Below are 27636 nucleotides of genomic sequence, written 5' to 3'. Positions count from 1 at the left end.
ATTGTACCAAATTTGTGTCATTTTTATCTTGATGTCTGAAAAAATTAGATTGAAAAATATTCAGGATTTTTTCAGTTGTTTCAAACAAACAGTTGAACATACACGTACCGGCCACTGTATTAGGTACACCTTACCAGTACCAGGTTGGACCCCATTTTTGCCTTCAGAACTTCTTTGTAGCATAGATTCAACAAGGTACTGGAAATATTCCTCAGAAATTTTGGTCTATATTGACATGATAGCATCACACAGTTGCTGCTGATTTGTGGGCAGCACATCTATGATGCGAGTCTCCTGTTCCACCACATCCCAGAGATGCTCTATTGGATTGAGATCTGGAGATTGTGGAGGCCATTTGAGTACAGTGAACTAATGGTCATGTTCAAGAAACCAGTCTGAGATGACTTGCACTTTATGACATGGTGCGTTATCCTGCTGACTGTAGCCACAAGAAGATGGGTACACTGTGGTCATAAAGGAATGGACATGGTCAGTAACAATACTCGGGTAGGCTGTGCCGATGCTCAATTGGTACTAATGGGTGCAAAGTGTGCCAAGAAAATATCCCCCACACCATTACACCACCAGCAGCAGCCTGAACTATTGATACAAGGCAGAATGGATCCATGTTTTCATGTTGTTGACGTGAAATTCTGACCCTACCATCTGAATGTCACAGAAGAAATTGAGAATCATCAGACCAGGCAATGTTTTTCAAATCTTCTATTGTCCAATTTTGGTGAGTCTGTGCAAATTGTAGCCTCAGTTTCCTGTTCTTAGCTGACAGCAGTGGCACCCGGTTTGGTCTTCTGCTGCTGTAGACCATCTGCCTCAAGGTTTGACGCATTGTGTATTCACAGATGCTCTTCTGCATCAGTTGTAACGAGTGGTTATTTGAGTTACTGTTGCCTTTCTATCAGCTGGAACCAGTTTGGCCATTCTCCTCTGACCTCTGGCATCAACAAGGCATTTGCGCTCACAGAACTCTCACTGCCGCTCACTGGATATTTTCTCTTTTTCGGACCATTCTCTGTAAACCCTAGAGATGGTTGTGCATGAAATTCCCAGTAGATCAGTTTCCGAAATACTCAGACCAGCCCGTCTGGCACATTCAAAGTCCCTTAAATCACCTTTCTTCCCCATTCTGATGACTCTGTTTGAACTGCAGCAGATCGTCTTGACCATGTCTACCTGCCTAAATGTATTGAGGTGCTGCCATGTTATTGGCTGATTAGAAATTTGTATTAACGAGCAGTTGGCCAGGTGTACCTAATAAAGTGGCCCTTGAGTGTATAGTAGACTAAGATTTAGAGTTTATGTGTCTTAAAAATAAAATAGTAATTCTGTACTTGATAGCATTCAAGACAATTTAGGGCAATTTAAGCTGCATTCATTTCAAGGTTTGTGCTCAAAAAGTGGTTAACAGGTGATAAATTGATTACAACTAAATATAAATGATAACCATAAAATCCCCTTAAAATGCAGAATTAAAAACATAACTGAACTGCAATATTTTAACTAAAACATTTTATAAACTAAAATATGGTTTTAGGAAATGCCAGTAAAGTGAAATGTCAATACCTCTTTCTCATGTTTAGGCATTAATAATTTCAATTAATTAAATAAATTAAATTTCCTGATTTATGTAATTACCAGTGGTTTTCAGTCCTGGTGTCCCACCATTCTGCACAATTTGCATGTCATCCTTATTTGACATACCTGATTCAGATCATTGGCTCATTGGAGAGCTCCATGAACTGAACTGATTGTGTCAGATAACCCAGACAAGCAAAACTGTGCAGAGTCCCAGGATCAGGAAAACCACCTCTTCAGGGGGAATAGGACAAGAGTATAACTGTCAAATTGGTAGGGGGCCAAGGCCTCACTGTTCTCTAGTCTCATGGAGGCCAGACTAATAAAAGAAAAAGTTAAGACAGTAAAGAAGGAGAGAGGACCAGGACTGGGGTATTTCATAATGTTCTTTTATTTATGTCTGTGTGTCAGTGGATCGTGAGGAGCAAGGAGAGTGAGGGAACGGCACATGGAGTCATGACCAGCCATCAGGTGTCAGTAGCAGTAAAATCTAATGAGAAACTCTGGGGTTTTGACGTCTGCAGGCATGCTTATCATCCATGCCATGCCCAACAGTCCAATGCCAGCCTGTTACTGGGCTGTTCAAAGCTGCAGTGAACTTTTCACAATGGTTCCAAGCTTCCTCATGAATGAATCATGTTCTCTGTCATCATCCATACTCAATGATTGAACTTCACCAAAGTTCAAGAAGGCAGTTTTTAAAGCATGCAATATGTATTAAGGTTTATAATAAATAAGTATTTCCATATTTCTCGTTCTCTGTTTTACAAGAATATAACTGCCTTAAATCTGGGCCCTTGAGATTTGAGATCTTTGATATTTGAGAACTGAAGTGTACAATTAGATCTCTCACCAGATCTGACTTCTCAGAGGAAAGTCACCTGCAATTCTTCTAGTCTTCTTTGCTTTTCTTTTGCTATTTTAATGGATTCATAATGAAATGCAGTAATTACAAATTACTAGTAAATCAAAATCAGACCACACCAGTCAAACAGAAATCATTTCCAGACTCCTGCATGTTTGTGATGCGTCAGTGACAAACAGCGACACCCAGCGGTTCAGTAATGCTATTGTTCCTCCTCAGTGACGCGCTTCAAGCAGGAAGTGAGCGCGTTCATGTGGTTGTGTTGTGCTGTTTTGCCGCCTTGACGCAGACTTGCTGTACATGTTCAATATTTTCTGATGTAAGCAAAGGAGAGAAACAATGTCTGCTGATACTTCCACTGTTGGAGGGATACAGGGTTACCTCCTAAAGCTCCACTCATCCCTTGAAGACACAGTGAGCACGAATGTTGCTATAGTCTGCCATGACATTATTGGAGACTTGGGGCAGGAGTGCATGATAACTAAGAATGAGAATGAACTGGGTAAGAACTTTTTCATGCAAAAAATCATCGCGATATATTTACACAATATACATTGATTCAGTTTTCATTCATTACTTTTATACGGTACTTTAAAGTTCTGCACATTCATCAGACATGGATTCCTGAGACATTTTGAAGTTCATAGGTCAAGATATCAGTGAAAAGTCACTTGTTGTTAACTTTGAAGATGAAATTAATGTCTCAAATACAATATATTTGATAAAATTTTAATATAATGGGTATTCATATGCTAATTCATATGGGTATAACGTTACATGAGTACATTTATTTTAGGTTATTAGTAGTGCATGTTTGACATTACTTCGTTGTCACAAACAGTGCCTATTTTATAAGTAATCTCAACCTAAATTAAAGCTGCACACGATAATTGTAAACAAGCCTCCCGATGCCTGTTGTTTCTATACATATAAAGATTATTAGGGCTATCAATAAATAAAAATAAAACAAAATAATAAGTCTATAGTTTCATATTATCCACTATGGTGTCACAAAATTGATTAGTGATAGTGATTTGTAAACTTCTTAATGTTATTTAGGGTTATTTAGTTTTGGCCAGACACATGCATGCCAAGAATATTTAAAATGCCTTAAAGTGTACAAAAAAAGTTATTTATATTTGAGTCATTCTATGAAACAGGTGCCATTTCCACATTTCAGTTTTCAAAATTCTCATTAAGTACAAACTAAAAAAAAAAAAAAAACCCTACAACTTGAAAGATATCTTAATCCTCCAAAACAGCTATTTTCCCACCTCAGGCTCAAAATCCTTATTAATTATAATTGTTTTTCTTTAGGCAAGAGCGCCTCTCTTGTACCACCCCGTCACGGACAATATGTATGATATTACAGTAGTAAAATAACAAATTGCTTTTTAATTTTAAATGTTTTCTAAATAATAAAATGTCCTCTTTTATGCATCTATCAATAGAAAGTCTGTAGTTTAATCAATTTTTTTTATTATTACATATTTAACTTTAAAAAATTAATTTGACATCAATTATTTCATTGTTTTCACTGAAAAATCTAATTCCCTTAAAAAATACAAATCAATTTATAATTTTTGATCAAGTCCACACAGCAAGAACACCATTCAACATTAATTTATGTAACATTTCAATTCATTTCCATAAACCTTTAAGAAAATGACAAGTGTGGCGGGGTGGTATCTGCTGTGACTGGCTTGTTTACTGTGACAGGGTGGTATGGACAGTTTGTAATTTAACCAGTGTCAACTTTTAAACAGGGTAATTTGTGAAGTTGAAAATATATAGTTTTTATTTTGGGGTATGTAAAATTACACCAAGATGGACTGCCACAACCAAATGGGATATTGTTTGTAACTCATTGTAATTCATTTCCATTCTTTTCCATTATTTTTTTATTTTTATTTTATTAGCTTTTTGTGCCATAACAAAGAAAACACTTTATTTGCTGCACATTCTAATCTCAACAACATTCTAAACTACTTTAGGAATAGAAAAATTTAAATTCAATTAAAAATTGTCAAAAAAAGACACTACAAAATTAACAAAAATGTAAAATACTTTTTGTTTCCTTAGATTTTTCCTCTTTATTAAAATTTTGTTAAATGTTTCCCCAAACATATACAATGTGGGTGTACTTTGTACTTTTTTGTTAGATTAGTTCCAGTTTTGGCTTTGGTATTTGCTACTGTATGACTCTGGTGTTGACTGTAAAGCATCCTGTAAAAAATATTCATTTAGGGTAGCACGATTGCCTCACAGCAAGAAGGTCGCTGGTTCGAGCCTCGGCTGGATCAGTTGGCATTTCTGTCTGGAGTTTGCATGTTCTCGCTGTGTTGGCGTGGGTTTCCTCTGGGTGCTCCGGTTTCCCCCACAAGTCGCTGCATAAAACATATGCTGGATAAGTTGGCAGTTCATTCTGCTGTGGTAACTCCAGATTAATAAAGGCACTAAGCTGAAAAAGAAAATGTGTGCTACTCTTGAAGGAAACAGATCTATCTGCAATTGTTATAAAACGTGAAATTTTTAATTGAAAACAGATCGATTATGAAGGTTTGAGTGAAGGATAATCAGTGGATGACTAAAAATGAGTGTGTGAAAGAGACAGTAAGGAAGTGTGTGAGAGACCAAACAGGGTTAAATTAAATTACTGAATTAATTTATTAGCCCCATATTAGAATCTTTGATTTCATACATCTTCACATTCAAATCGGATGCAGAACCACCCCAACACATCCCTTAACCCCCCCACCCCCGTCACAATAAAAAAATGTGACAGGGTCGTAAATATCATCCAAAAATGGCTGCAAATCTACCATGTGGTCAATTTCCTCACCTACAGTAGTATACATTCATTCAATCTGAAATTTACTCTTCTTTGCTTTATAAATGTAAAAAAAATAAATAAATAAATAAGTTTCCCCTATCTATTTTGTGTGACGCGGTAATTGGGTTGAGCTTGATGGACCCTGTCTAACAAGAAAAAACAACAAAAAAAGAAATGTAAATGAATTTCTGTAATTTCCTGCTTTAACTCTTGGAGGGTGCAGGGCCCATATGATGTCAATTCTGTTTTTGTGATGTCATTTAAAGCAAAAGTACATCATTTATAGATGAAACAAGCTAGTGTGACGGGGTGGTAAGTCAAGCTGAGGGACGCACACAAATCATGAAATATTTACAAAAAAATATAAAATTCATAAAATAAATATATCTTATGGAAATAGAAACGCACATATAAACCTCAAAACAATAAAAACTTGGAAGGGAAAAAGTCATTTATTTGATGATATTTTAGGTGCAAATGCAATGATAGTCAGAACGGACAAGCAAAATTTGCTATGTAATAAAAAAGTATTAAAAAAAGAATATTACTCTTTAATAATAATAATTTATTAAATATCATGCTAGCAAGAACCCTTGAATTAATTACTTTAAGCTTTGGAAACACATTTTAGGACATTTGTGTGCTTCATGCAGCTCATCAAATGTTACGGACACAAATGGCACCCATTTCACAGAATGACCCATTTACTGTCCAACACCAGAGTGGCATTTTAGTAGTCTTCAAAAAGAAAAATTGAAGTGTGAAATGAAGAATACACAAACAGCTGTATGACAAAACAAATAAAAGTATATTCATAAATATATTGAAAAGGAATGGTTTTATTCAAATGACCAGTGTTTAAATGTTTACAAGGTTTGGTTGTCTGCAAACAAGTTCATACAGTAATTGACATCCTTGTACTGGTTAATTGTTGAGTAGGCATGGGCTGGTTCAAGATTTTGACATTATAATAACCTTGGAAAAAATATTACAGTGTCACGGTATTGTGATCACTGCTCTAAAATATGCAATTTAAAAAAAAAATGTCTGGGTAAAAATCAAACTTTCCCCTCTTTAAACAATTTATTTTATTTTGAGAAACATTTAAAATATTTTGGAGCAGTAAACATGTCAGGCTAAATATTTCAAATGAATCATTGACTTCTGCTGTCTTTATTAGTTTCAAATATACAGATTTCACTACAATTTTCATCTTTGGAGAATGTTTTCTGCTGGAGATACTGTTGTCGTAAAAAAAAAAAAACCTAAATAAAAAAATCTTACACATACCTTAGGAACGGTATAGCAGAAACTTTTGGCAGTTTTAAAACCTTGACTTTTCCAAACGGCGGTATACCTTGAAAACGGATATCGTCCCATGCTTAGTGTTGAGTCTAATGAGAAGTGGCCATAAGACAAAAGCACAAGTGTTTTGAAAAATATTCTAATGCATGTCACTTTCAGTTTTACAGACATCTTTGCTTTTTGCAAAGGAAGAGGGATTGCTTAGCTTTCTTCGTAGGTCTCTGTCTACTGAAAAGGTAAGAGGAATTTAATTAATAAATGATATACTATTTATATTATTTCAGCAAGATTTACCAGATTGCATTCTAATGTTATTCAAATGCTATGGATTTCTGCAGCTGGGAACTACAGGAGTGGAGATTCTGCGGGATACAAGAGTGGAGATCATGAATTTCTTAGGGGCATTTCTACAGAGAATGTCAGCCACTGTCCGAGGATGGGATAAGAACTATGCTGTCGAGCTTAAGGTACCTTCATCCTGTCATTTAATTAATGTGAATTTTAGAGATTAATAACACTGACATGTCATCTTTTGAACCACTAGTTTAATTTGCTTGATTTTTGTTTTTTTGTTTTCTCTCTGCATGAATAGGACACATGCATTGTTGTTTACACAAAGGACAAATCTGCGAAGTGCAGAAATCCTGCTTTAGATCTTCTAATCAAAGTGAGTTCTTAGGCACTGTTTAGATATTGTATGAATCTGACTTGAGACCTTGATGTTTATCCAATTGAGGTATGCGATTTCTCTGAATGTTATAATAAAAGGTAGTCAGATAATCGTAAACAAGCCTGCCAATGCCTTTTATTTCTATATATGTACAGTTGAAGTCAGAATTATTCGCCCGCTTTGATTTTTTTTCTTTTTGAAATATTTCCCAAATGATGTTGAACAGAGCAAGGGAATTTTTACAGTATGTCTGATCATATTTTTTCTTCTGGATAAAGTCTTATTTGTTTTATTTTGGCTAAAGTAAAAGCAGTTTTAAATTTTTTAATAAACATTTTAAGGTCAAAATTATTAGCCCCTTTAAGCTATAAATTTTTCAATATTCTACAGACCAAACCATCATTATACAATAACTTGCCTAATTACCCTAAGTCAGGGGTGTCCAAACTCGGTCCTGGAGGGCCGGTGTCCTGCAGATTTTAGCTCCAACTTGCCTCAACACACCTGCACGGATGTTTCTAGAAAGCCTAGTAAGAGCTTGATTAGCTGGCCCAGGTGTGTCTGATTGGGGTTGGAACTAAACTTTGCAGGACACCGGCCCTCCAGGACCGAGCTTGGACATGCCTGCCCTAAGTTAACCCAATTAACCTAATTAAGCCTTTAAATGTCACTTTAAGCTGTATAAAAGTGTCTTGAAAATATATATTAAAATATTATTAACTGTCATCATGGCAAAGATAAAATAAATCAGTTATTAGAAATTAGTTATTAAACTATTATGTTTAGAAATGTGTTGAAAAAATCTTCTCTCCGATAAACAGAATTGGGGGGGGGGGGGGGTGGATAATTCTGACATCAACTGTATATTAATAGTAAGGGCTGTGAAATATGACAATATATATCATATGGACAAAATAAAAAGTCTGTAGTTTCATATTATGCTCTACCGTGTCACAAAGTAAATTGTTTATGGCAATACTTTCTAATAACATATATGAGAGCAATATTACACGCTACTACGAGGATACAGACAGAATTATGAATAACAACACAGCAAGAAAGTTGTTATTTATTTAATTAGTCTTTAAAGTACAATGTTTATATTTTGCTATTTATTTTTATGTTGGACCTGTTATCATACATTTTTGAAAAGTGTTTTATATTTTATTAATAATAATTTTATATTTCTGCATTTTTAATCAAACATTGGCCCTGAAGTTCTAAATGAGTACATTTCTGAGTATATGCTTAAAATGTATAAAAGTCCTTTACATGTGGTCAGTATACAGTATAAACTATTATTTGATTGAATTTACAGAAATGGTGCTGTATTGTGGTATATATCATTATCATAACAGGAGATATTTGGGTCACACCTTATTTTGATTGTCCATTTGTTGAATTTAAGTTACATTACATCTACATGCCAACTAATTCTTAATTGATTATAAGTAGACTGTTATGTTGGGGTTAGTGTAAGTTGACATGTACTTGCAAAGTTTCTTATAGTCAGTTAAATGTCTGTTGTGGTATCAACAGATATTAAGCAGACAGTCTACTAATCTACTAATACTCAAATGGACCATCAAAATAAAGTGTTACGGATTTTTGTCATATCGCCCAGTCCTATTCACACTCGCAAACAAACACTGTTAACAAAACTAAATTAAAAAATCTCTCTAGATACTGTATCTCACGAAAGACTCCAGCATCACACAGAATCTCAGAATTGGAGATATGTTCAACAAATTTTATGGAGAGTTGTGTCAGAAGCATAAGATCCCTGATACAGGCAAGTGAAGATATTGTAAAAACAAGAGCATTATTATTATTATTATTATTATTATTATTATTAATGTAACCAAACTAGTTATTGATTTATTGATTAACTTTCTTCCAAACAGTGCTGGGTTGCATTTATGAACTTCTTGGAGTGCTTGGTGAAGTACACCCCAGCGAGATGGTCAACAACTCTGACAAACTCTACAAGGCCTACCTGGGTGAACTGAAAGGACAGGTGAAAGCTTCCCATCTGTATTTGAATGATGATGTTTTATGTATGTTTAGAAGTAAAGAGAGCTAAATCAATGGTTTTCAGATAACATCTACTACAAAGGAGCCAAAGCTTCCTGTTGTTGCCGGATGTCTAAAAGGAATCACAGCTCTGATGGTGAACTTCACCAAATCAGTGGAAGAAGGTGAGTGTGTGTTTGTGTAAGTTTAAAGTCTAGCTGCAGCCTTAATGTAGTGTAATAAAAGAAATATGCTCACCATTCTGCTTTAACAGACCCAGCCGCATCGAAAGAAATCTTTGATTATGCGCTGAAGGCTATCAGTCCGCAGGTATGGTTTTTTTAATATAGCTTTTTTCCCCGTAACACTGCAGATGTACCGCTCAGTCATATGTTCTGTTCAAAATCTCTTGTGGTTTTCTTGCATCTAGACTGATATAAAACGATATGCAGTCATCTTTGGTGAGTTCGACTTGATATCAACCTGTATTTTAACACAATCATCAACATGTATTGCTTAATTTCTTGTCTATTTTTGACTCCAAACAGCTGGCCTCAAGCTATTTGCGAAGCATTCGAGCCAGTTTGGCAGCTGTCTCATGGATCATTACATCTCTATCTTTGATGTTATGTCCAAACATTGTGGACACATAAATGCAGAGCTGAAAAAAAGCAGTTATACCGCTCTGGAGTCTTTCCTAAAACAGGTATTTTGTTTGTGGGTTATTCATTGTATTCATGTTAGATTTTGATTTGTTGAGATTCATTTTGTGTGGTAACTATTTTGTCATTTGTTTTGTCTCGTTGTAAAGGTGGCCACACTTGTGGCAGAGAACATAGAGCTTCATAAAAACAAGCTGAAGTTTTTCATGCAGAAGTTTTGTGCAATCATCAGGACCATGGACTCCACTAATAAAGAGCTGTCTATCGCTATCAGAGGATACGGCCTGTTTGCTGCGGTTTGTTTTTGTTTGGTGTTTTAACAGAATAGGAAGATATTATAGGCGCTCAGCAAATGCAAACTTGTTTTTAATCTGCAATTAATATTTGTAACTGAGCATTTAACCCTTTATCCAGCAAAGAATTATATATAGTAACTTCATTGACATTAATTTAAACATAATTTTTATTTTAAATCATAAAAGTTCAAAGGTCTTGTAAAAACCCCAGTAATATTCCTGGGTTTTTCCATTGAATATTTCATTAAATGCCTTAAACAACCTTGGACATTGCTGATTGCTGCTCATTTGTTTTTTATTTTGCACTTTTGTACCCTGATACAGGGTTAACTTGTCAAAGATTCTCTGACAGTGTTTTGTGTTGTTTGTTAGCCGTGTAAGGTGGTGTGCCCCCAGGATGTAGATCTGATGTACACAGAGTTGATTCAGCGCTGCAAGCAGATGTACTTGACCGAGTCTGACCGGGATGATGATAACGTCTACCAGCTGCCAAGCTTCCTCGACTCTATAGCTAGTGTTTTGGTACACCTTGACCGGGTATGATGCATCTCATTTAGTCCTTTTTTTCCTCTATGTTCTTTTTCTTCTGCTTGAAATCACATTGTACAGGATTGAACATTGCCTGGCTCCTATTGCTAACATTTTAATTCACTGCATTAGGCACTGAGCAGAAAATTAGATTTTTCTTCCCCTTTACTTTATATTCATCGTCTTTTTCTATTTTAACTGTTCTTTGCAGGCACCATTCTAAAAAAAAAATTATATAAAAAAATTGTCCCTCATTTTAAGAGGGTTGTTTCAAATTTTGCTGAGCTATTCGTTTAAAATGGAGCTAGTTTCCATTTTAGTACTTCTGCAGCTGGTAGTTTTGGGTTTTGAAATGCTCATTTGTAAAATGAAAATTCAAGTGGAAACTTCACTTTAGCATTACGTTTTACATTATATCTTTATTTATCATTTATCAGACACTTTTATATGACTTGACTTACAAATGAGGATTAAATAAGCACTTCAAATCACAGGAGAACAGAAATATATAAATGCCATAAGTTAGTTTAAATTAGTTTAGCAGTTTTTGTTTTATTTGCTTATTTTTATTATTACTAATTTTATTATTGTTTTATTATAGTCCGTGTAACAGAGTATTCATGAGAAAGTGTCTGGGGCATATTAAGAGGATAGAGTGTTTTTTACAGGTGGTTTGTAATTGTTTTCCCAGAAACATGATTTGTTCATTAAAAAGTGTCTGGTGCAAATGGAGAGTGTTTCTCCTACAGGTGGTTTGTCAAGCCCACAAATTTCAAGTGGTTTGTGTAGTAGTATTCTTCTAAAGAATTGTGCCTGCTCCTTTTTTTCACTTTCAGTTTGTCTGTTTTCAGCTAACAGCTTATAATGAAATTTCTGTAATTGGTTGCAGATCCCGGAAGTGTACACACCCGTACTAGAGCGTCTCCTTGTGGTCCAGATGGACAGTTTCCCTCAGTACAGCCAAAGAATGCAGCATGCCACCTGCCGCTCCATCGTCAAGGTGTTTGTTGCGATGGCGGTTCGGGGTCCTGTCCTCTGGAGTTTCACTAGTTCTGTGGGTAAGGAGGATTAACAGGAGGATAGGAGTGTCTGATTTGATTCAAGGTTAATTTTTGAGATACTCAACCCTCATTTCTTCAACAACAGTTCACCAAGGCCTGATCAGAGTGTGCTCTAAGCCGGTTCTTCAGTCAGATGTAAGTGGTTTTGCTGAAAGTTTCCATTGTTATTTATGTTTGATATTGAATATATTGATTTACTCATCAGGAGCGAGGGGTTTCTTCAGGTGCTTCTCAATCAGAGGAATCCACCCTGGTGCGCTCTGGGAAATGGAAAGTTCCTTCATCTAAGGACTACCTTGAGCTCTTCAAGGGGCTTCTGGACTGTGAAAACCTCAAAGTAAGAAAATAGATGTTCATTTGGTGTAAGATACTATGGTTTAGATTTATTATTTAGTTGGTAATGAACGGATGAAAGCCAACTGAAACAAGAGTCATGTTCTCTGTCTATGCGAGATGGCATGTCTTTTTGCACCGTGGAATTCAGTAGTCTGTTTTCTCGTTCTACAAAGGGAAACCGAACTTCCAATGCGCACAAAGCGTAAACAAAGGAACATTTAGTACCATTATTACAGTAAATGTCTCTCACCATGGAGGGATTTGCTTGTGCAAATATGTCTGTTACTCTAATAATCCATATTGTTTGGAAAAATTTGAGAAATGTAGCTTGACTTGAATTGTTCACTTGCTACATCAGTTCACTACGTCACACTCGAGTTCTGATTTGTTGCTGAATAACCAGTCAGGGCGATGTGTTGAATTGGGCTAACATGATCCAATGTTAACACGACAAGCTGGCTTGTGGAACACACCAAACCAACTAGCCAGACTAATGAAACCCAAAAGCCAATCGTCGGCATGGTGTGTTCTGGCCTTAAAAGATTATCTCAGATATTTTACTCTATTGTGTTTTCAGCATCAAAAGCAATCATCAATAGATGTGCTGATATTCAATAATTCAATATATTGTGATAATGAACAATATTGATATTTTGGGCACTTAAACAGTGAGCAATTGTTTATTATGTAAACTTTGAGTGCTTTTTATGAATACTGAATATATATATGAATATTCACATTGTATTTGCAGTGGTGTTCATAACGGCACCAAATGCTTGGAAATTGTTTATTGTTATTATTATAGCTTAATTGTTAACATGCTGCAATATTAATGAAATATTCTGTAACTGTTTAAAGGGCTATTAAATGTACATTATGCTATTAAATGTACATACACTGGACAATTTAGCTTACCCAATTCACCTATACCACATGTCTTTGGACCGGACCCACAACCGGAGCACCCGGAGCAAACCCACACGAACATGGGAAGTCAAAAAAAATTGTAAGCTTAAAAAAAACATAAATGGGGGATTTAAAATTGCTACTATTTTAATAATTTTTGGTTTAAATCTGTAAGTTAAATCAAAGTTTATTTACTGTATGCATTCTTTATTTAAATAGCTTCAATGGCTCAGTTTTTTTAAATGATTTATTTTCCGTTTAGGATACAGGATTTGTGGATGGAGCTCCAGCTGCCAAAAACTACAACCTGAGTGACTTAAACCGACACTTATATGATGCACTGGTGCAGTCAGTCATGAAGATCGTGGAGAAACTTGATCTTTCAGTGCAGAAAGTCAGTGCAGCAGATGAGGTACTGTTGGAGTGCTGTGCCTTGAATGTGAATGCTTAAAGAAACCGAGAAAGAATTTAATAGTTTTTAAAAATAGATTTAATTAATAACCCACAAGTATATTATACTGTATAGGACATAAACACTGTAAATGACTGTAAACCTGGAAAGCTTACAATTAATTTACAGCCCCCCACTGCCAATGCTGCTCACAGTATATTGAAACATTTTGACAGCATCAGACTGTACAGAGAAATACCTTTTGCTTTCTCAAGGCATATTTTACTGTGAATGCAAGAGGAAGCTGAAAGGGATGTCCAGGTGCTAACCCGAATTGTATCCAAAAAACTAAAACCACAGCTGCCCAACTCACTGCAGAATTAAATTAACCTAAGCTCATCTATTTCTACCAAAACGTTGGGAGCTTAACAAGGTCAATATACATGGCCTGGCTGCAATAGCCAAACCTTTTGTCACTCGTGCCAATGCCAAATCACGGTTTCAATGGTGTCAGTAGCAATAATCTTGGGCTGTGGACAATGTGAAACATGTATTGTTCTGTGATGAGTCCACCTTCACTGTCTTTCTACATCCGTGACCGTGAGTGTTACAGTGTGGAGAAGCCCCAAAGAAGCCTACCACCCAGACTGTTGCTTGTCCAGTGTGAAGCATGGGGGGTGAATCAGTGATGGTTTGGACTGCAATATCATCGCTTTCCCAAGGCCCAATGCTTGTGCTAGATAAGCGCATCACTGCCAAGGAATACCGAACCATTCTGAAGGACCATGTGCGTCCAATGATGCACCAATACACACAGCAAGACTGGTGACAAAGTGGTTTGATGAACATGAACGTGAAGTTGATGCTGTAGTGGCTGCAAAAGGAGGCCTTAAACAATACTAATAATTATTGTGGAATCTAGTATTTAGTGGCTTCGATTTGATCATTAAACTTTTTGACCCATACACTACAGCTGTGCATAATAAACAAATGTTGGAAAACTGTGGCCAGTTAGTGATGTACCTTTTCTGATTCTCAGGCACAGAGTGATGCAAGTGCTGGGATTGTGCTGTCTTCTGATCCAACAGCAAACCTGATGCCCAACAAACCCAAAGACTTCATTGCCTTCATCAACTTAGTTGACTTTTGCAGGTGATTTTGCTGATGTCAAAACTCTTATTCACTAAGATTTTCACAACAGACAAGAAACTCTTTTACGTATTAGCATTATTATTCTCTTTATAGTGAATTGTTGCCTTCAAGAAATCCTGAGTATTTTGCTCAGTGGATGCACCCCCTGTGTCACGAGCTCATTCTGCAGTCGATACGTTACCCTCTGGTTAGTGGCTTTTATAAGCTCCTCTCCCTCTCTATGGGCATTGCCAAGAAAACCCAGTATTTTCAGGTAATACACATCCTCCATGAAATAAAAACCCATTAATTTAAATATGTTGAAAGCTTCTGTGACAAAATCAGTATTTCTTGTTTCTAGGACCTAAAACAAGGTCCTAAACACGTTGGTGGCTCAACCATGGAGAATGCCTGTTTTTCGCTCCTTGCAAAGTTTGGAAAGGAGGTGACGTTTAACACTATTTCTGTATTGGAAACATTACGGCTTTATATTTCCTTAAGCATGAAATATTATGCAAATTATTCAAAGTTGAACCTTTTTTGTTACTTCCTCAGGTTTGTGTACGTATGAAGCAGTATAAAGATGAGCTCCTGGCTGCCTGTCTGATGTTCATCCTCTCGCTTCATCCTGGCATGGTGGCTCTTGACATCAAGGCATACATCCCCGCTCTACAGGTTAGAATATGGGCCAACATTAGCATTTTTTCATTCACTGTAAATCCAAATCTAATTTAAAGTAATTCAGAAAAACAAGTGAACATGTGATACTATATTGTAGTGAGAATGTCTTTGATTGCAGGCTGCACTGCGACTGGGTTTGAGTCACGCTCCTCTAGCCACAGCAGCACTGGATGCTCTGGAGTCCTGGTCCTCTTTTATCCCTGCTGCCATCCTGCAACCACACTATACAGATATACTACCACATTTAGATGGCTACCTCAAGACCACCAGTAGCTCTGGTCAGTTGCAACATAAATATGCGTACACACACACTGTTAGCATTTATATTCTAAATACTGTACTGTCAATGAAATGATCAATGACTGCTAGAGCTGCTTATTTGTGGATTTAGAAGTTTTTCGTTTAAATTATAGATTTAAAATATAGATTACAAATATCCTAAAAGTATAGAAACAAAACCAAACATTAATTGATGCAGTTTCTTTAAAAAAATATAAAGAGAATCAATGAGAATCTCATCATTACACGTTTACTCCATTTGTTTCAATACTGGATAATTCTACCATTGTGATTTGTCATGATGACAAATGCTGTTTTAATATTTACTTGTTGGCAACAGTGTAGTTAATACAATCCTTAATATTTGAAGGGTCAGGTTTAATGCAAACAGTTGATTTTGAATAGAAATTTTGAATTTATTTTGAATTGCAAATACATTAAAAAAAAAATCTATTAATTGTACGGCTCTACTAATTATTACTGTTTACTGATGTTCAGATTCAGATTTTTTATCTATTTGTTTTTATTCATCAAAATAGAAAAAGATGACAGCAAAATGGAAGTGACATTTGTGTCTACGGGAAGTTCAAAAGGTTATGGACAAGTCTTGTTGAGACTCCTGAAGAAATCAAAGCGCTTTTCTGTGGTAATAATATTGATTTGTTTCATCTGTCTAATTGTTTCTGTAATGCAAAAAATGCAATCATTAATTTATTGCAGAGGTTTGTAAATAGCCAGGTAGTGGTGGTGTTATTGAGGATATTGTCACTGCTGTGTTAATGTTACTGTGGGCTCTGTTAGGGAGACGAGTCTCCAATCGCTGCTGTGAGACGCAGGGTGGTACGTCTGCTCGGACACCTGGGAGGACAGCTCAACAGGAGCCTCGTGACAGGTTATTTACTTTCTGCTTCTATTAAATACATTTATTGTGTACATTTGTTTAAACAAACAACCAGTGCTTCTTTTTTGGCTTTAATTATTTTCTCTTCTCCAACAACAGCTGTTTCTGTGGAGGACATGATGAAGCGTTTTGTAGCGTGGGATTGTGAGAAGAGGCTGAGTTTTGCTGTGCCTTTTAAAGACATGAAGCCTGTGATCTACCTGGATTCTTTCTTGCCACGGGTCACAGAGCTCGCACTGTCCTCCAGTGACAGACAGACTAAAGTAATCATAGTCCTCACAGTCTGATCTAATTTCTTGTCTTCATCCTGTTATTTATTAACCTGAAATGAATGATTCTGATGTGTAGGTTGCAGCGTGTGAGCTTCTACACAGTCTGGTCATATATATGGTGGGTAAAGGAGCCCAGATGACAGAAGATGACAAGTCTGCTCCACCTATGTACAACCTACATAGAAAAGTCTTTCCTGTTCTTCTACGCCTGGCTTGTGACGTCGACCAGGTCTGTGAACAGGGTTAAATTTTCATTCATTCATTCATTCATTCATTCTCTTTTCGGCTTAGTCCCATTATTAATCTGGGGTCGCTACAGTGGTATGAACCGTCAACTTATCAGGCATATGTTTTACACAGCGGATGCCCTTCCAGCTGCAACCCATGACTGGGAAACATCCATGCACACTCATTCACACATACACTACAGCCAATTTAGCTTATTCAGTTCACCTATAGCACATGTCTTTAAACTGGTGGGGGAAACTGGAGCAACCAAAGGAAACCCACGCGAACACGGGGAGAACATGCAAACTCCACACAGAAATGCCAACTGACCCAGCCGGGGCTCGAACCAGCGACCTTCTTGCTGTGATGCGATTGTGCTACCCACTGCGCCACCGTGCTGCCCGTTAACATTTCATTAAGAAAAAATTTGTCTATTTTCACAAGACACTAAACAACTGTAAATCGAATCCTTTTGATATCAAAGGCCCCACATTTAGACCAAGAGATTTCCTATTGTAAAGATGACAATGCTGCTTGTGTAAATTAAACACAATTAAAGGTATAGTCCACCAAAAACCTGCCGTTGTTTACCTCCAAACCTGTTTGAGTTTTTTGAGACACAAAAGAAGATATTTTGAAGAATGTTGCAAACCATAGACTTTCATAGTAATGGATGTCAATGATTACAGGTTTCTAAAATTCTTCGGTATATATTCCTTTGTCTTTAACAGAAGAAAGAAACTCAAACAGGTTTAGAACAAGCGGAGGAGGAGTAAACGATGACAGAATAAAATTTACAATGACATGCATATAATATTTTAAATCAGTGATTTATTATCCAACCCTAACTCTTTACTATAATTTTATCTCAGTACTTTTGTGATAATTAGTTTTTTTTTTTTTTTTTTTTTTTGTAATGTAAGTAATAAGTTAGTCATTTGAATATTCTTTCAGGTGACGAGGCAACTCTTTGAGCCTCTGGTGATGCAGCTTATCCACTGGTTCACTAACAACAGAAAGTTTGAGAGCCAAGACACAGTGGCGGTGCTGGAGGCCATCTTGGTGAGCAGACGTCTGCAATTGCATTTTTGGTTTGCTGTGTAAATATTTGTGGTAATGATGTACTTTTTGCTTGCACAGGATGGGATTGTGGATCCATTGGATAGCACCCTCAGAGACTTCAGTGGCACCTGCATCCAGGAATTTGTCAAATGGTCTATCAAACAGACCACTCCCAAACAGCAGGAAAAGAGCCCAGCCAACATGAAATCCCTCTTCAAGCGTATCTACAGCCTTGCTTTACACCCCAGTGTGTTCAAGAGGCTTGGCGCTGCGCTGGCCTTTAACAGCATGTACAGGCAGTTCAGGTCTGTGTGTGTGATGAGGAGGATATCTCATAATGGGCCTCTCAACATCTAAAAAAATGTGTCTTAAGAGCATATTAGAACTCTGTAACAAATTCAAATGTTATGTCTTTTTTTTCCTCAGGGAAGAGAGCTCTTTGGTGGAGCAGTTTGTCTTTGAGGTGCTGGTGGTGTTTGTTGAAAGTTTGGCTCTGGCCCACTTTGATGAAAAGTCTGTGGGTAAGAAACTAGCCCATTATCTTTATCAAGATATCTTTTTTGATGGTCATGACTGTGATCTTTACATGTTATTTGGCTACTGTTTATACAGGAACTGTCCAGCAGTGTTGTAGTTCACTGGATCACCTGAAGAGAATCATCAAACACAAGGCAGACTCACTCAATATGAACTCCAAGAGACGGATACCCAGGTGCACATGCATTTTATTTAATTTTATTTACTTTTGTTTTATAAATAATAATAATAATAATAATAATGAGAAACATTTTTTGTAACCGTTAATCTCCCAACCCACAATTCCCCAGTTGTAGACATATATACATTTAAAGTTATATTAGGGAAAAATATATTACAGTTATATTAGAGGAAATAATATTTATATCTTTAATATAAATTATATAATTGATATAATTATTTATTCATTTTTATTTGTTATTTATTTTCGTTTTTTTAACTTGTGAATAATGTAAACATTTTGTGTGGTGGCAAGCTGACAGACCTGTGTTTTCTACTCTTTCATCAGAGGTTTCCCTGCAGACCAGTCAGTGTGTTTGTCTGATGTAGTCCTGTGGCTGCTGAGCCAGTGTGGAAGACCCCAGACTGAATGCAGACACAAAAGCATGGAGCTTTTCTTTGAATTTGTGCCTCTGCTGCCAGGTAGCTAACTGGATAATTATAATAAAGGCAGCAAGTTTGTTCTGTTTTAAAAAACTCACTGTTTCTATTTCAATTGATGAAATGTAAAAAAAAACTGACATGAAATGACCTACTGCAACAAATTGTTCAGTAGAGCTTGAAATAGAAAATGCAAATCCTGGATTTCTCAGAATTAATTAAAAAAATATACCCGTGCCCTGAATTTTTTGCTTTAGTTTCAATTCAAAAACAGAAAGGGCACTGAGATTATTATGAAAAACAAACAAGGTCTTTTAATAATAAATTACTAAAATGAAAGTATTTTCCCCTTTTTTGTCAGGTAATTCATCTCCTGCGGTGTGGCTGGACGAACAGTTAAAGCAGCGTGGTCCAGGTTTTCTCATTTCCCGTTTAGAGGGAGGTGGTTTACTATCTCAGCCCACCTTAAGAGAGATTGATACCCCCTTTAGCATCAAAGGCACCTTACAATGGATGGATCTGCTGCTGGCTGCACTTGACTGCTACAACACTTTCACAAACCTGCGCTGTCTGCAGCCCCAGAGGATCCTGGGTAGGTGAATTCATAACAATATCTAAACTCAAGATACTCTAGATCAGGGGTCTCAAACTCAAATTGGCAGGGGGCCATATCAGTGACTTACAATTCATACATTACATATTGAGGGGGGTAGTTTAAATTGCTATGAAAATAGTACAATTTAATAATAGGCATAATAATAATTTATTTTTATACTGACTCAATCAATTCGTCACCTTGGTATTATAAGGTTCTAACTGTGTTCTGAATGATTTTGAGATATTGAGCTTCAAAGTTTTTGCATTCCATAGCAGACAGTATGTGTGTAACATTTGTATTTTAAATAAAAATATGCAATATGGCTGTATGAGACTGCACAACAATGATAGTGATTCAAAAATATGTTTTGTTGGGCCGAATCTCGTTATATTTTTGACATCAGGGGAGGAGGGGGGCCGCAAATGGCCTGCGGGCCGGTAGTTTGAGACCCCTGCTCTAGATAAACCCTCCATTAAACTAGTGCTAATAGCTGCTTTCCTTCTCTTCTTTCTCTCATCATCCAGGCACTGGTGAGAAGTCCAGCTTTTTGCCTGCTGTCCATTTCTTCCTTACAGAGCTGTCCATGCAGGACGTTCAGGCTGCCAGGGCCTGCTTCAGATTGGGAAATGCAGGTCAATCACACTTCAGCCCTCGTGAGACCGAGCAGTACAACTACAGCAAGTGCTCTATCATTGTCCGAATGATGGAGTTCTCTACCATGGTGCTGCAGAAATGCCCACAGGACCTCTGGAAGGTACGATTCTTGGAGATTGTGTTCATCAGGGTCAGCAAAATAAATTGGCTTATTTTGTTCTAGAAGTCTACCTGCCGAATGCTCCTGAAACTGGCTGAAACAGGATGCTGCACAGTATTTGAAAAAAAGTGATATTGCAATATTTGTTTTTTCTGGAGTATGTTTTTGTTATTACTGTTATTTACCAGATGACTTTGTAGGGAAATTTACTGTTCGAACCCAAAAATGACAAGTCTGTCTGATGAAGAAGAGCCGGAGTCAGAGATTCAATTAAAAGAAACTGAATGGCTTACAAGCTCAAAAACATCAACAATTATACTCTTACACAACGTCAATAACTGCGTCATACATATAGCTGTTTTAACCTGATTGGTTAAAACACAGATAGACTAGGAAATTTTCCCTGTGGGTGGGTGCGTACAATTTTGAACGATATCTCAAGCATACAAACATCTGACAGCCACTAGAGCTGACCCCAGACCTGTGAAAGGTTCCACAGTCAAATAGAACAAACACACACACTCAAAGTACAATCTTTTTGTTACCCAAGGCTGAGTGTACTCTTAGCCATCTTTACATCCAAACTGGCTGCTTACATACAAAGGAATTTACTTTAAAAGATTTAACACTTACTGTAAAATGGCAAATATCACTTCAGATGTAATTAACACATAGCAAATAATAAAAGGAACAGTTCTTTTCAATTCTTCAAGAGTCCAAGTCCACTCAAGAGGTCTCCATGACCTCTGACCTGGCTGGTTCGATCCTGAGGAAACAAATCATTTGACATACAGAAAAAGCAATCGCACACATATTATTCCAGTTTTACTCTGTAGTGGGATGACACTAACGTCACCATATAGTCTAGGCTCTTAAACATTCCACTTTATTAATAATCATAAAGACATAAGAAAGGATATGTGTCCATCCTTGAGCGGACATCCATCAGACAATGCATGCTATCAACTTAACCTCTTTTTAGAAAGAATTCATGATTACTTGGGGAGATTTTGAAGGTGATTTTGATGAGCGCATCTACATAAAATATAATAAACAAACTAAAGTCAAAGATAAATTCAGTAGAGCAATGATGCAAATGAAATAAAAGTGCTAACTGTATTCAAGAAGTTGTAAAATAACACGGTATAGTCTTCATTGTATAAAAAAACATGACCAATCTTTAAGCTACAAATGTTATCATTTCTTGTGCCCAAATAGTTTCAATTCTTGAAATGATCGCAGACTTTAAAAACACATGCAGACGATAAACTTTCCCTTTATAATGGTTAAACTCTGCAGAATATATGTTATAGAGAATATATGATCTGTGGTTTCTGGTCAAGCGTAATCCCAACTTGAAATTGGATGTCTTGCAATGTGAATGTTGTGGATGCACACGTTGAGATATCAATGCAGAAACGATACATTGTGTCTTGTCTTCCTTTTCTCTTCAGTTGATGGAGAAAGATGTGTTCAACTCTTCCTTCTTCACGTTGGTGGCGTTGGCAGTATGTGAGCCCTCCTCTATTGGCTTCAACATGGCGGATCTGGAGGTGATGACTCACCTGCCGGAAGTGTGCTTTCCTTTGCTTAAAGCTTTGGCATCAACACCTTACAGGACACAACTGGAGAGCTGTATTCGGATGAGGATAACATCACAGAGGTCTGCAAATTATTTTTATATAGTTATGTAAATGCAATCTAAATGTTATTGAGTGGTGCCCGAGAGTTTGAATACAGTCTATATTGTTTTTCCCCCTGATTCCACTCCCGCTCCATTGTCTCCACATGCATTTATAGGAATCGCTGTAAAGTGTGAATAGTTTTGAAATAATGTACTTAACACTGTTAAGTTTTCAGAACTCTTTTATTTAGTATATTGTGTATGTGTGTGCCTGTTAATTTGTGTGAGTTTGAATCTTTTTTGTTCTGTTCAGTGTGGGAGAGCTGTGTGCTATTGATTTGTACGAGGCAGACACCAGAGACAGCCATGCTAGCATAAATCTGTTACTCTCAGCTTGTAAGCAGCTCCACCAGTCTGGGCTGCTCAACTCCGTTCTGCACAGTCAGGTACTTAGTGATGAATGCTGTTCAGTCTATCTATTGTTCTCATTAAAGTCTAACCAAAAATTTAAATTAGCTTATAATTTACTTGCCCTCAATCCATTTAAAATGTAGCCGAAATTATAGTCTTTGGTGGTTTTGGTTTGGTGGAATGGGCATGTTTAAGAGGGGATTAAGGGACAAGGGATGGCTAATTATACAGTGTAATTGTAAATGTTATTATAGAAGTAAATTACAGATGTAATTACATGGAAAAATAACAATATAAGTACAATGCATGTATTGAATATGTGTATTGTACCAAATTAATAATTTAAATGTATGCAGATAGTAGTTAATGTGACTTAATATGAAATGATGCATTATTTTCTACATTATCATCTTGTTGTCTGCGTGAACCGGACGTTTCTGAGACTTTTATGTCAGTATGTTGATCTTCATGATGATGTTCTTCCAACTGAAATAGAATATTGAGTAGGGGGTGGGGCTTTTTTTGCGCATCATTTCCCTGTAGCAAACTACTTAAAAGAACAGAGGGTGAGTAAATTAACAGCAGATTACAATATTTTGATAAACCTGATAAACCTACCTGTAATAATTTGATTATGATGTTTATTGTCTTTTGGTAGGAGGCTAGTTATGGTCACTCTCTGGGCTCCAAACTTCTCACTAGTGTGTATAAAAGCATTGCTCCAGGAAATGACAGGAAGTCTTTACCCTCAATGGATGTTGGCAGCAGGAAGTTGGCTGACAGACTTGTGCAGTTAGCGTTTTGTTTGGGTGATCAGGCAAGTAGTTTGAATTATTATTATTATTATTATTATTACCACTTATTATAGTTTAAAATATGAGAAGAACCTGGAGGATTATGGCATGCTTGTTTTCTGTGAAATTGCTCAAATCATGAAATCTGTCTTTGTGCGCTTCAGAGTGAACAGACGGTTGGCCTTTTACTGAACACCATCACACTCTCAGTCCCTCTGTCTGGCAGTCTGAACCCTCACTTCCTCAGCTTCTCTCATGGAGAGTACTTCTACAGCCTCTTCCAGACATCTCTCAATACTGAGTTACTGCGCAGTGTGGATCGTTCAGTGCCCCTGCTGCTGTCCTCAGCCAACCAGAACCCCAGCATGGTGAGCTTTAAACTAGATTAGACAAAGAAAATTGACTCACTGTACATTTTGGGAAATGGATCCAGAATCAGCAAACTCTGGTTGTTCTGCACTCATTGTGAGCATAACATCTGAAATGGTTTCCAACTTGAGTTTCTAGCATGGTCTTATGCCGAGTTCAGACTGCACAATTTTCAAAATAGTTGCGTCACAGATATTTTCACAGTGCATGACTAGGGTAGCATTCAGTCGCTGCTGTGTTTACACTGCAAGATGGATCGGCGACGGGGGCTTTCACACTGCATGACTTTAAAATAGGAAGAATTGTTGACAACTTTGTCTCTGTCCACAAACTACATCTCACAACCAAACACACGCGAGAAGTGACATGAAAACAACACAAGGTCACATAGTATATCTTTATATGTTAGTATATCATTATAACTACATGATGAGAAAGAAGCCTTTAGTGCGGTAGAAAGTGTACTTATTTTGCTCACCTGTGTTTTGAAGGATATTTGGCAATTTCTCCTCAACTTTTGTCTTTTTCGACCCAGTTGTGGTATTGCTCAGATGACACATCAAACAGACGCGGGTCCTCCTGCCAAATTTATACCAGTTTTTCCTTCAATTCTTGGGTCCAAATATACCAAAAATAAATGTTATAAGTATCTGGTTTGCAGACACTTATACCAGTGGATGCTGCTCTCTCATTGGCTCTAGGTAATCGCCGATGTTATTTTCAATCAGAACACATTTTACACTGTATGATTTTGAATCGCCAACAGCTCCAGATATTTAGCATGCCAAATATCTCACGGGTGTCTGCGACTCATCAACAATTCTCTCAGATCGCGTCTTTGATAGTTCACTCTGTGTGATTGTTACTCGTGTGAACGAGCACTGATTTACCTGTGATTTCAGACATTTGTCGGCGTTTTCTCAAAACCTGTTGGCGAGTCAAAATCAGGGCTAAAATCATGCAGTCTGAACTCAGCATTAGTCTTCCTCTGTGTGCTTGTATGATCCATTTGACCAGTGCATTGAAATTTTTTCCTATTCATTTTTTTTAGGTTAGTGTTCTGCTGAACGGCATGTTGGATCATAGTTTTCGTGAGCGTTCTGTCAGAAAGTCCCAAGGTTCACAATTGGCTGAGCAAGTGCTCAAGGGGTGGAGTTTGCTCAGGCCATGGTGGGATGGTCCTGCGGCATCACCAGAGAGCAAAACCTCAGTCCTGTCATTGCTTGCCAAAGTGCTCCAGGTACCACATATTCAGCTATATATTTTTTAGTGAAATTGAAGACTTTAAGGTGTTTATGTACAGTAAATAGATGTTTCAAGAGTGTTTCCCCCTCCCTACAGATCGATTCATCTGTGTGCTCCAATACAGATCACCCAGCATTCAGTGTTGTGTTCACCACTTTCACAGCTCTTCTCACAGATATATCTATGCCATTAAATCTCAAGGTAACCTTTTACAATTTACAAATCTCAAACATTGATTCTAATGATTGGTGTCCAGAGTCACATAGAAGCGTTTTACACTGTACTTCAGAAAGTATTTAACTCATGAAATATACTGAAAGCTGCCTTTAAACTCTGGTTAGTATAACATAAATTAGGGCTTAAAATAAGCAGTGATCTCTAAACTTGATCTCCACTGTATACTTTAAAAACAAAAGCTAAATTTAGGTTATTTTGAATTTACATATATCATTTTTTTTTTCTGATTTTAGAGTCAGGCCCTTATCATGCTGCCTTTCTTCACTGCATTGCCCTGCATGCCTTTAGAGGAACTCAGGAGGGCTCTAGAGTCATTGGTGGCTACGCATTTCCCTATGCAGTCAGATGAATTTCCACGTGGATCTCTACAGTGCAACAACTACATGGACTGCATTCGCAAGGTGATATATAAGGGAACCTGAAGATATTTTATTATTATTTTAAAATAATTTTCTTTAAATAATTATGCTAATATTCAATTACTTTGTTAACTTCAGTTTTTAGAGGCTCTGCAACTGTCTCAGAGTTCTGTGCTATTGAAACTCATGGCTCGAGTTCTGTGCCGGGACAAAAAACATATCATGGAGGAGCTTTTTCAGGCCTGCTTTCAAAAAATTGCTCATCAGTAAGTTCGAAACAATTCCTGTTTGTATCTCTGTTTACAGCTGCCTAGATTTTGTGCAGATTTGCATGTTACATTTTTTTTCCCTTTGTCAGGTCTCATTTGGAAAGACAAGTTCTTCTCCTCAGCTCCACCTACCAATCATTTCAAGCCAAAGATGTTCCATCAAACTCAATGCTCATTGGTCTGATAGACAGAGTCCTGCTGCCGCTGGCCTTTTACTGCAGTCCTCAAGCTCTCTCTCAGTTCTTCATCTCTAATATTGCTGATATCATGACTACTCTACAGACACGCTTCACTAAGGTGGGTGACATGGGCTTACTGAAGCTTCATAGTTGTTCATTCGGACATACTGCTATGTTTATTGTGTTTCATCTGTCCTCCAGTCTGTTGAGTCGGTGTTTGAGAGTCAGATCATGATGAAGATTGGCTGTTGTAAGCTCTTGGAGGTGTTGTATTCTCGTCTGCCTAAAGAGGAAGTCTATTCAAAAAACTCTGCCATCAACCAGGCCTTCTGTGGCACCGGCAGTGTTGAAGGCAATGAGCTATCCAAGAACCTCCTCAAGTATGTGAAGTGATAAGACCTTTCACCTTTAAGTGTGGATAATACAGTTCATATGATTCGGTTATTCAATGCAAACATATTAACACTTGTTTTGCTCTTTCCTACTTCATTAAACACCCTTTATTATTAAAATCACCATCAAATCAAAATGAAAATTTCTATTTGTGTATGGAAAAAAAATAGGGATGTACCGATAGGAATTGATGGGCGATACGATAACCAATAACTTTAAATTTGGAGGCCAATAACCGTAATATTAGCTGATAATTATAAATATTTCAAAATGGTTTGCATATTGCAAAAACAGAACAGGATTTAATTAACAAACAAGTTAAATAAATATATTTTATATACAATGATGAACTGAAACCAGCTCAAATGTTCTCAAATAAAACATGTTACAGTAATGTACAATTGTTAGTCATTTGACACTATTATACTGCAAGATTACTCTTGTGCTTCCACAAAAATGTTATTTATCGTTCATTTATATCAGTTAATAATAGCTGATTTAAGTTTTGCCAGCATGCGTTGACTGCTTCATCAAATACATGGAATATAAAGGTTTCTTCTGATTTGTGTTTAAATGGATGAAATCATGAATATGGACTTTTTTTTCAGAACAGACAGAAACAGGGCATTTAAGGGAATTTAGCAATAAAAACAATTCCGTTTGCATAAATAAAATTATATTTAAAGGAAATAGGCCTATAACCTGTATTTTGCTGTTCGTAACAAATTATTCAACAGATTAATAAAAAAAAACCAATGCTGTCTCTAAAATGAAACTAGCTCTTATGAGGAAACCAAAAAGTGCAGCCAAACTGTAAACATTATGCCCATACACAGGACAAGTCTGACCAAGTTCGACCCATGCATGTACAAAGCAGGCAATTATGTACAAATACATAGTCTATCGGCTTAAAGATATCGGTCTAGTTTTTACATCAGTCTGATGACTAGCAATAACATTAAAAATAGCATTTAGCAGCCGATATTGAATGTTTGCCGGTGTATTGTGCAACCCTAGACAAAAACAGTTGTTATTTTAAATGGTTGTGGAGCCTTACACAAAATTGGAGGCACAATATATCAATTTAATTCCTTGATTTACCAGATCGTGCAAACAACTACAACCACATTACTAATTTATTTCTTTTTTTAAAAGTCTGGGTGGACTGGAAATTGCTGAGTTATATAAGTATGTTGCTGCACTTCCAACTGAAACTGAATATTTAGTAGGGGGTAGGACTTTTTTTGTTTGCAC

General features: G+C 36.8%; 1 protein-coding gene across 1 annotated transcript in view; it reads left to right on the top strand.

Moving 5' to 3' along the window:
- The first annotated feature begins 2720 nt into the window (after positions 1-2720).
- prkdc (protein kinase, DNA-activated, catalytic subunit) overlaps positions 2721-27636 on the top strand; it is a 53922-nt gene continuing 29006 nt past the window's right edge. Inside the window, exons 1-42 of the mRNA XM_056461948.1 lie at positions 2721-2960; positions 6756-6832; positions 6935-7063; positions 7189-7263; positions 8950-9058; positions 9171-9283; positions 9365-9464; positions 9554-9609; positions 9710-9740; positions 9828-9985; positions 10091-10237; positions 10610-10774; positions 11655-11823; positions 11912-11961; positions 12032-12163; positions 13331-13480; positions 14499-14611; positions 14705-14864; positions 14952-15035; positions 15146-15265; positions 15390-15549; positions 16090-16196; positions 16352-16442; positions 16551-16714; positions 16800-16952; positions 17906-18013; positions 18092-18318; positions 18440-18534; positions 18626-18725; positions 19059-19192; positions 19512-19742; positions 20273-20502; positions 21957-22165; positions 22440-22572; positions 23196-23354; positions 23496-23699; positions 24752-24940; positions 25042-25146; positions 25416-25583; positions 25680-25807; positions 25900-26107; positions 26191-26369. Of these exons, the coding sequence (XP_056317923.1) occupies positions 2798-2960; positions 6756-6832; positions 6935-7063; positions 7189-7263; positions 8950-9058; positions 9171-9283; positions 9365-9464; positions 9554-9609; positions 9710-9740; positions 9828-9985; positions 10091-10237; positions 10610-10774; positions 11655-11823; positions 11912-11961; positions 12032-12163; positions 13331-13480; positions 14499-14611; positions 14705-14864; positions 14952-15035; positions 15146-15265; positions 15390-15549; positions 16090-16196; positions 16352-16442; positions 16551-16714; positions 16800-16952; positions 17906-18013; positions 18092-18318; positions 18440-18534; positions 18626-18725; positions 19059-19192; positions 19512-19742; positions 20273-20502; positions 21957-22165; positions 22440-22572; positions 23196-23354; positions 23496-23699; positions 24752-24940; positions 25042-25146; positions 25416-25583; positions 25680-25807; positions 25900-26107; positions 26191-26369 (5783 nt within the window). The 5' untranslated portion in view covers positions 2721-2797. The remainder of the gene's footprint in view (positions 2961-6755; positions 6833-6934; positions 7064-7188; positions 7264-8949; positions 9059-9170; positions 9284-9364; positions 9465-9553; positions 9610-9709; positions 9741-9827; positions 9986-10090; positions 10238-10609; positions 10775-11654; positions 11824-11911; positions 11962-12031; positions 12164-13330; positions 13481-14498; positions 14612-14704; positions 14865-14951; positions 15036-15145; positions 15266-15389; positions 15550-16089; positions 16197-16351; positions 16443-16550; positions 16715-16799; positions 16953-17905; positions 18014-18091; positions 18319-18439; positions 18535-18625; positions 18726-19058; positions 19193-19511; positions 19743-20272; positions 20503-21956; positions 22166-22439; positions 22573-23195; positions 23355-23495; positions 23700-24751; positions 24941-25041; positions 25147-25415; positions 25584-25679; positions 25808-25899; positions 26108-26190; positions 26370-27636) is intronic.

This window comes from Danio aesculapii, chromosome 7 (assembly GCF_903798145.1).
Source record: "Danio aesculapii chromosome 7, fDanAes4.1, whole genome shotgun sequence".
Taxonomy (NCBI): Eukaryota; Metazoa; Chordata; class Actinopteri; order Cypriniformes; family Danionidae; genus Danio; species Danio aesculapii.
The sequence above is the reverse complement of the archived record's forward strand: the minus strand, read 5'-3'. Positions and strand labels throughout refer to the sequence as shown.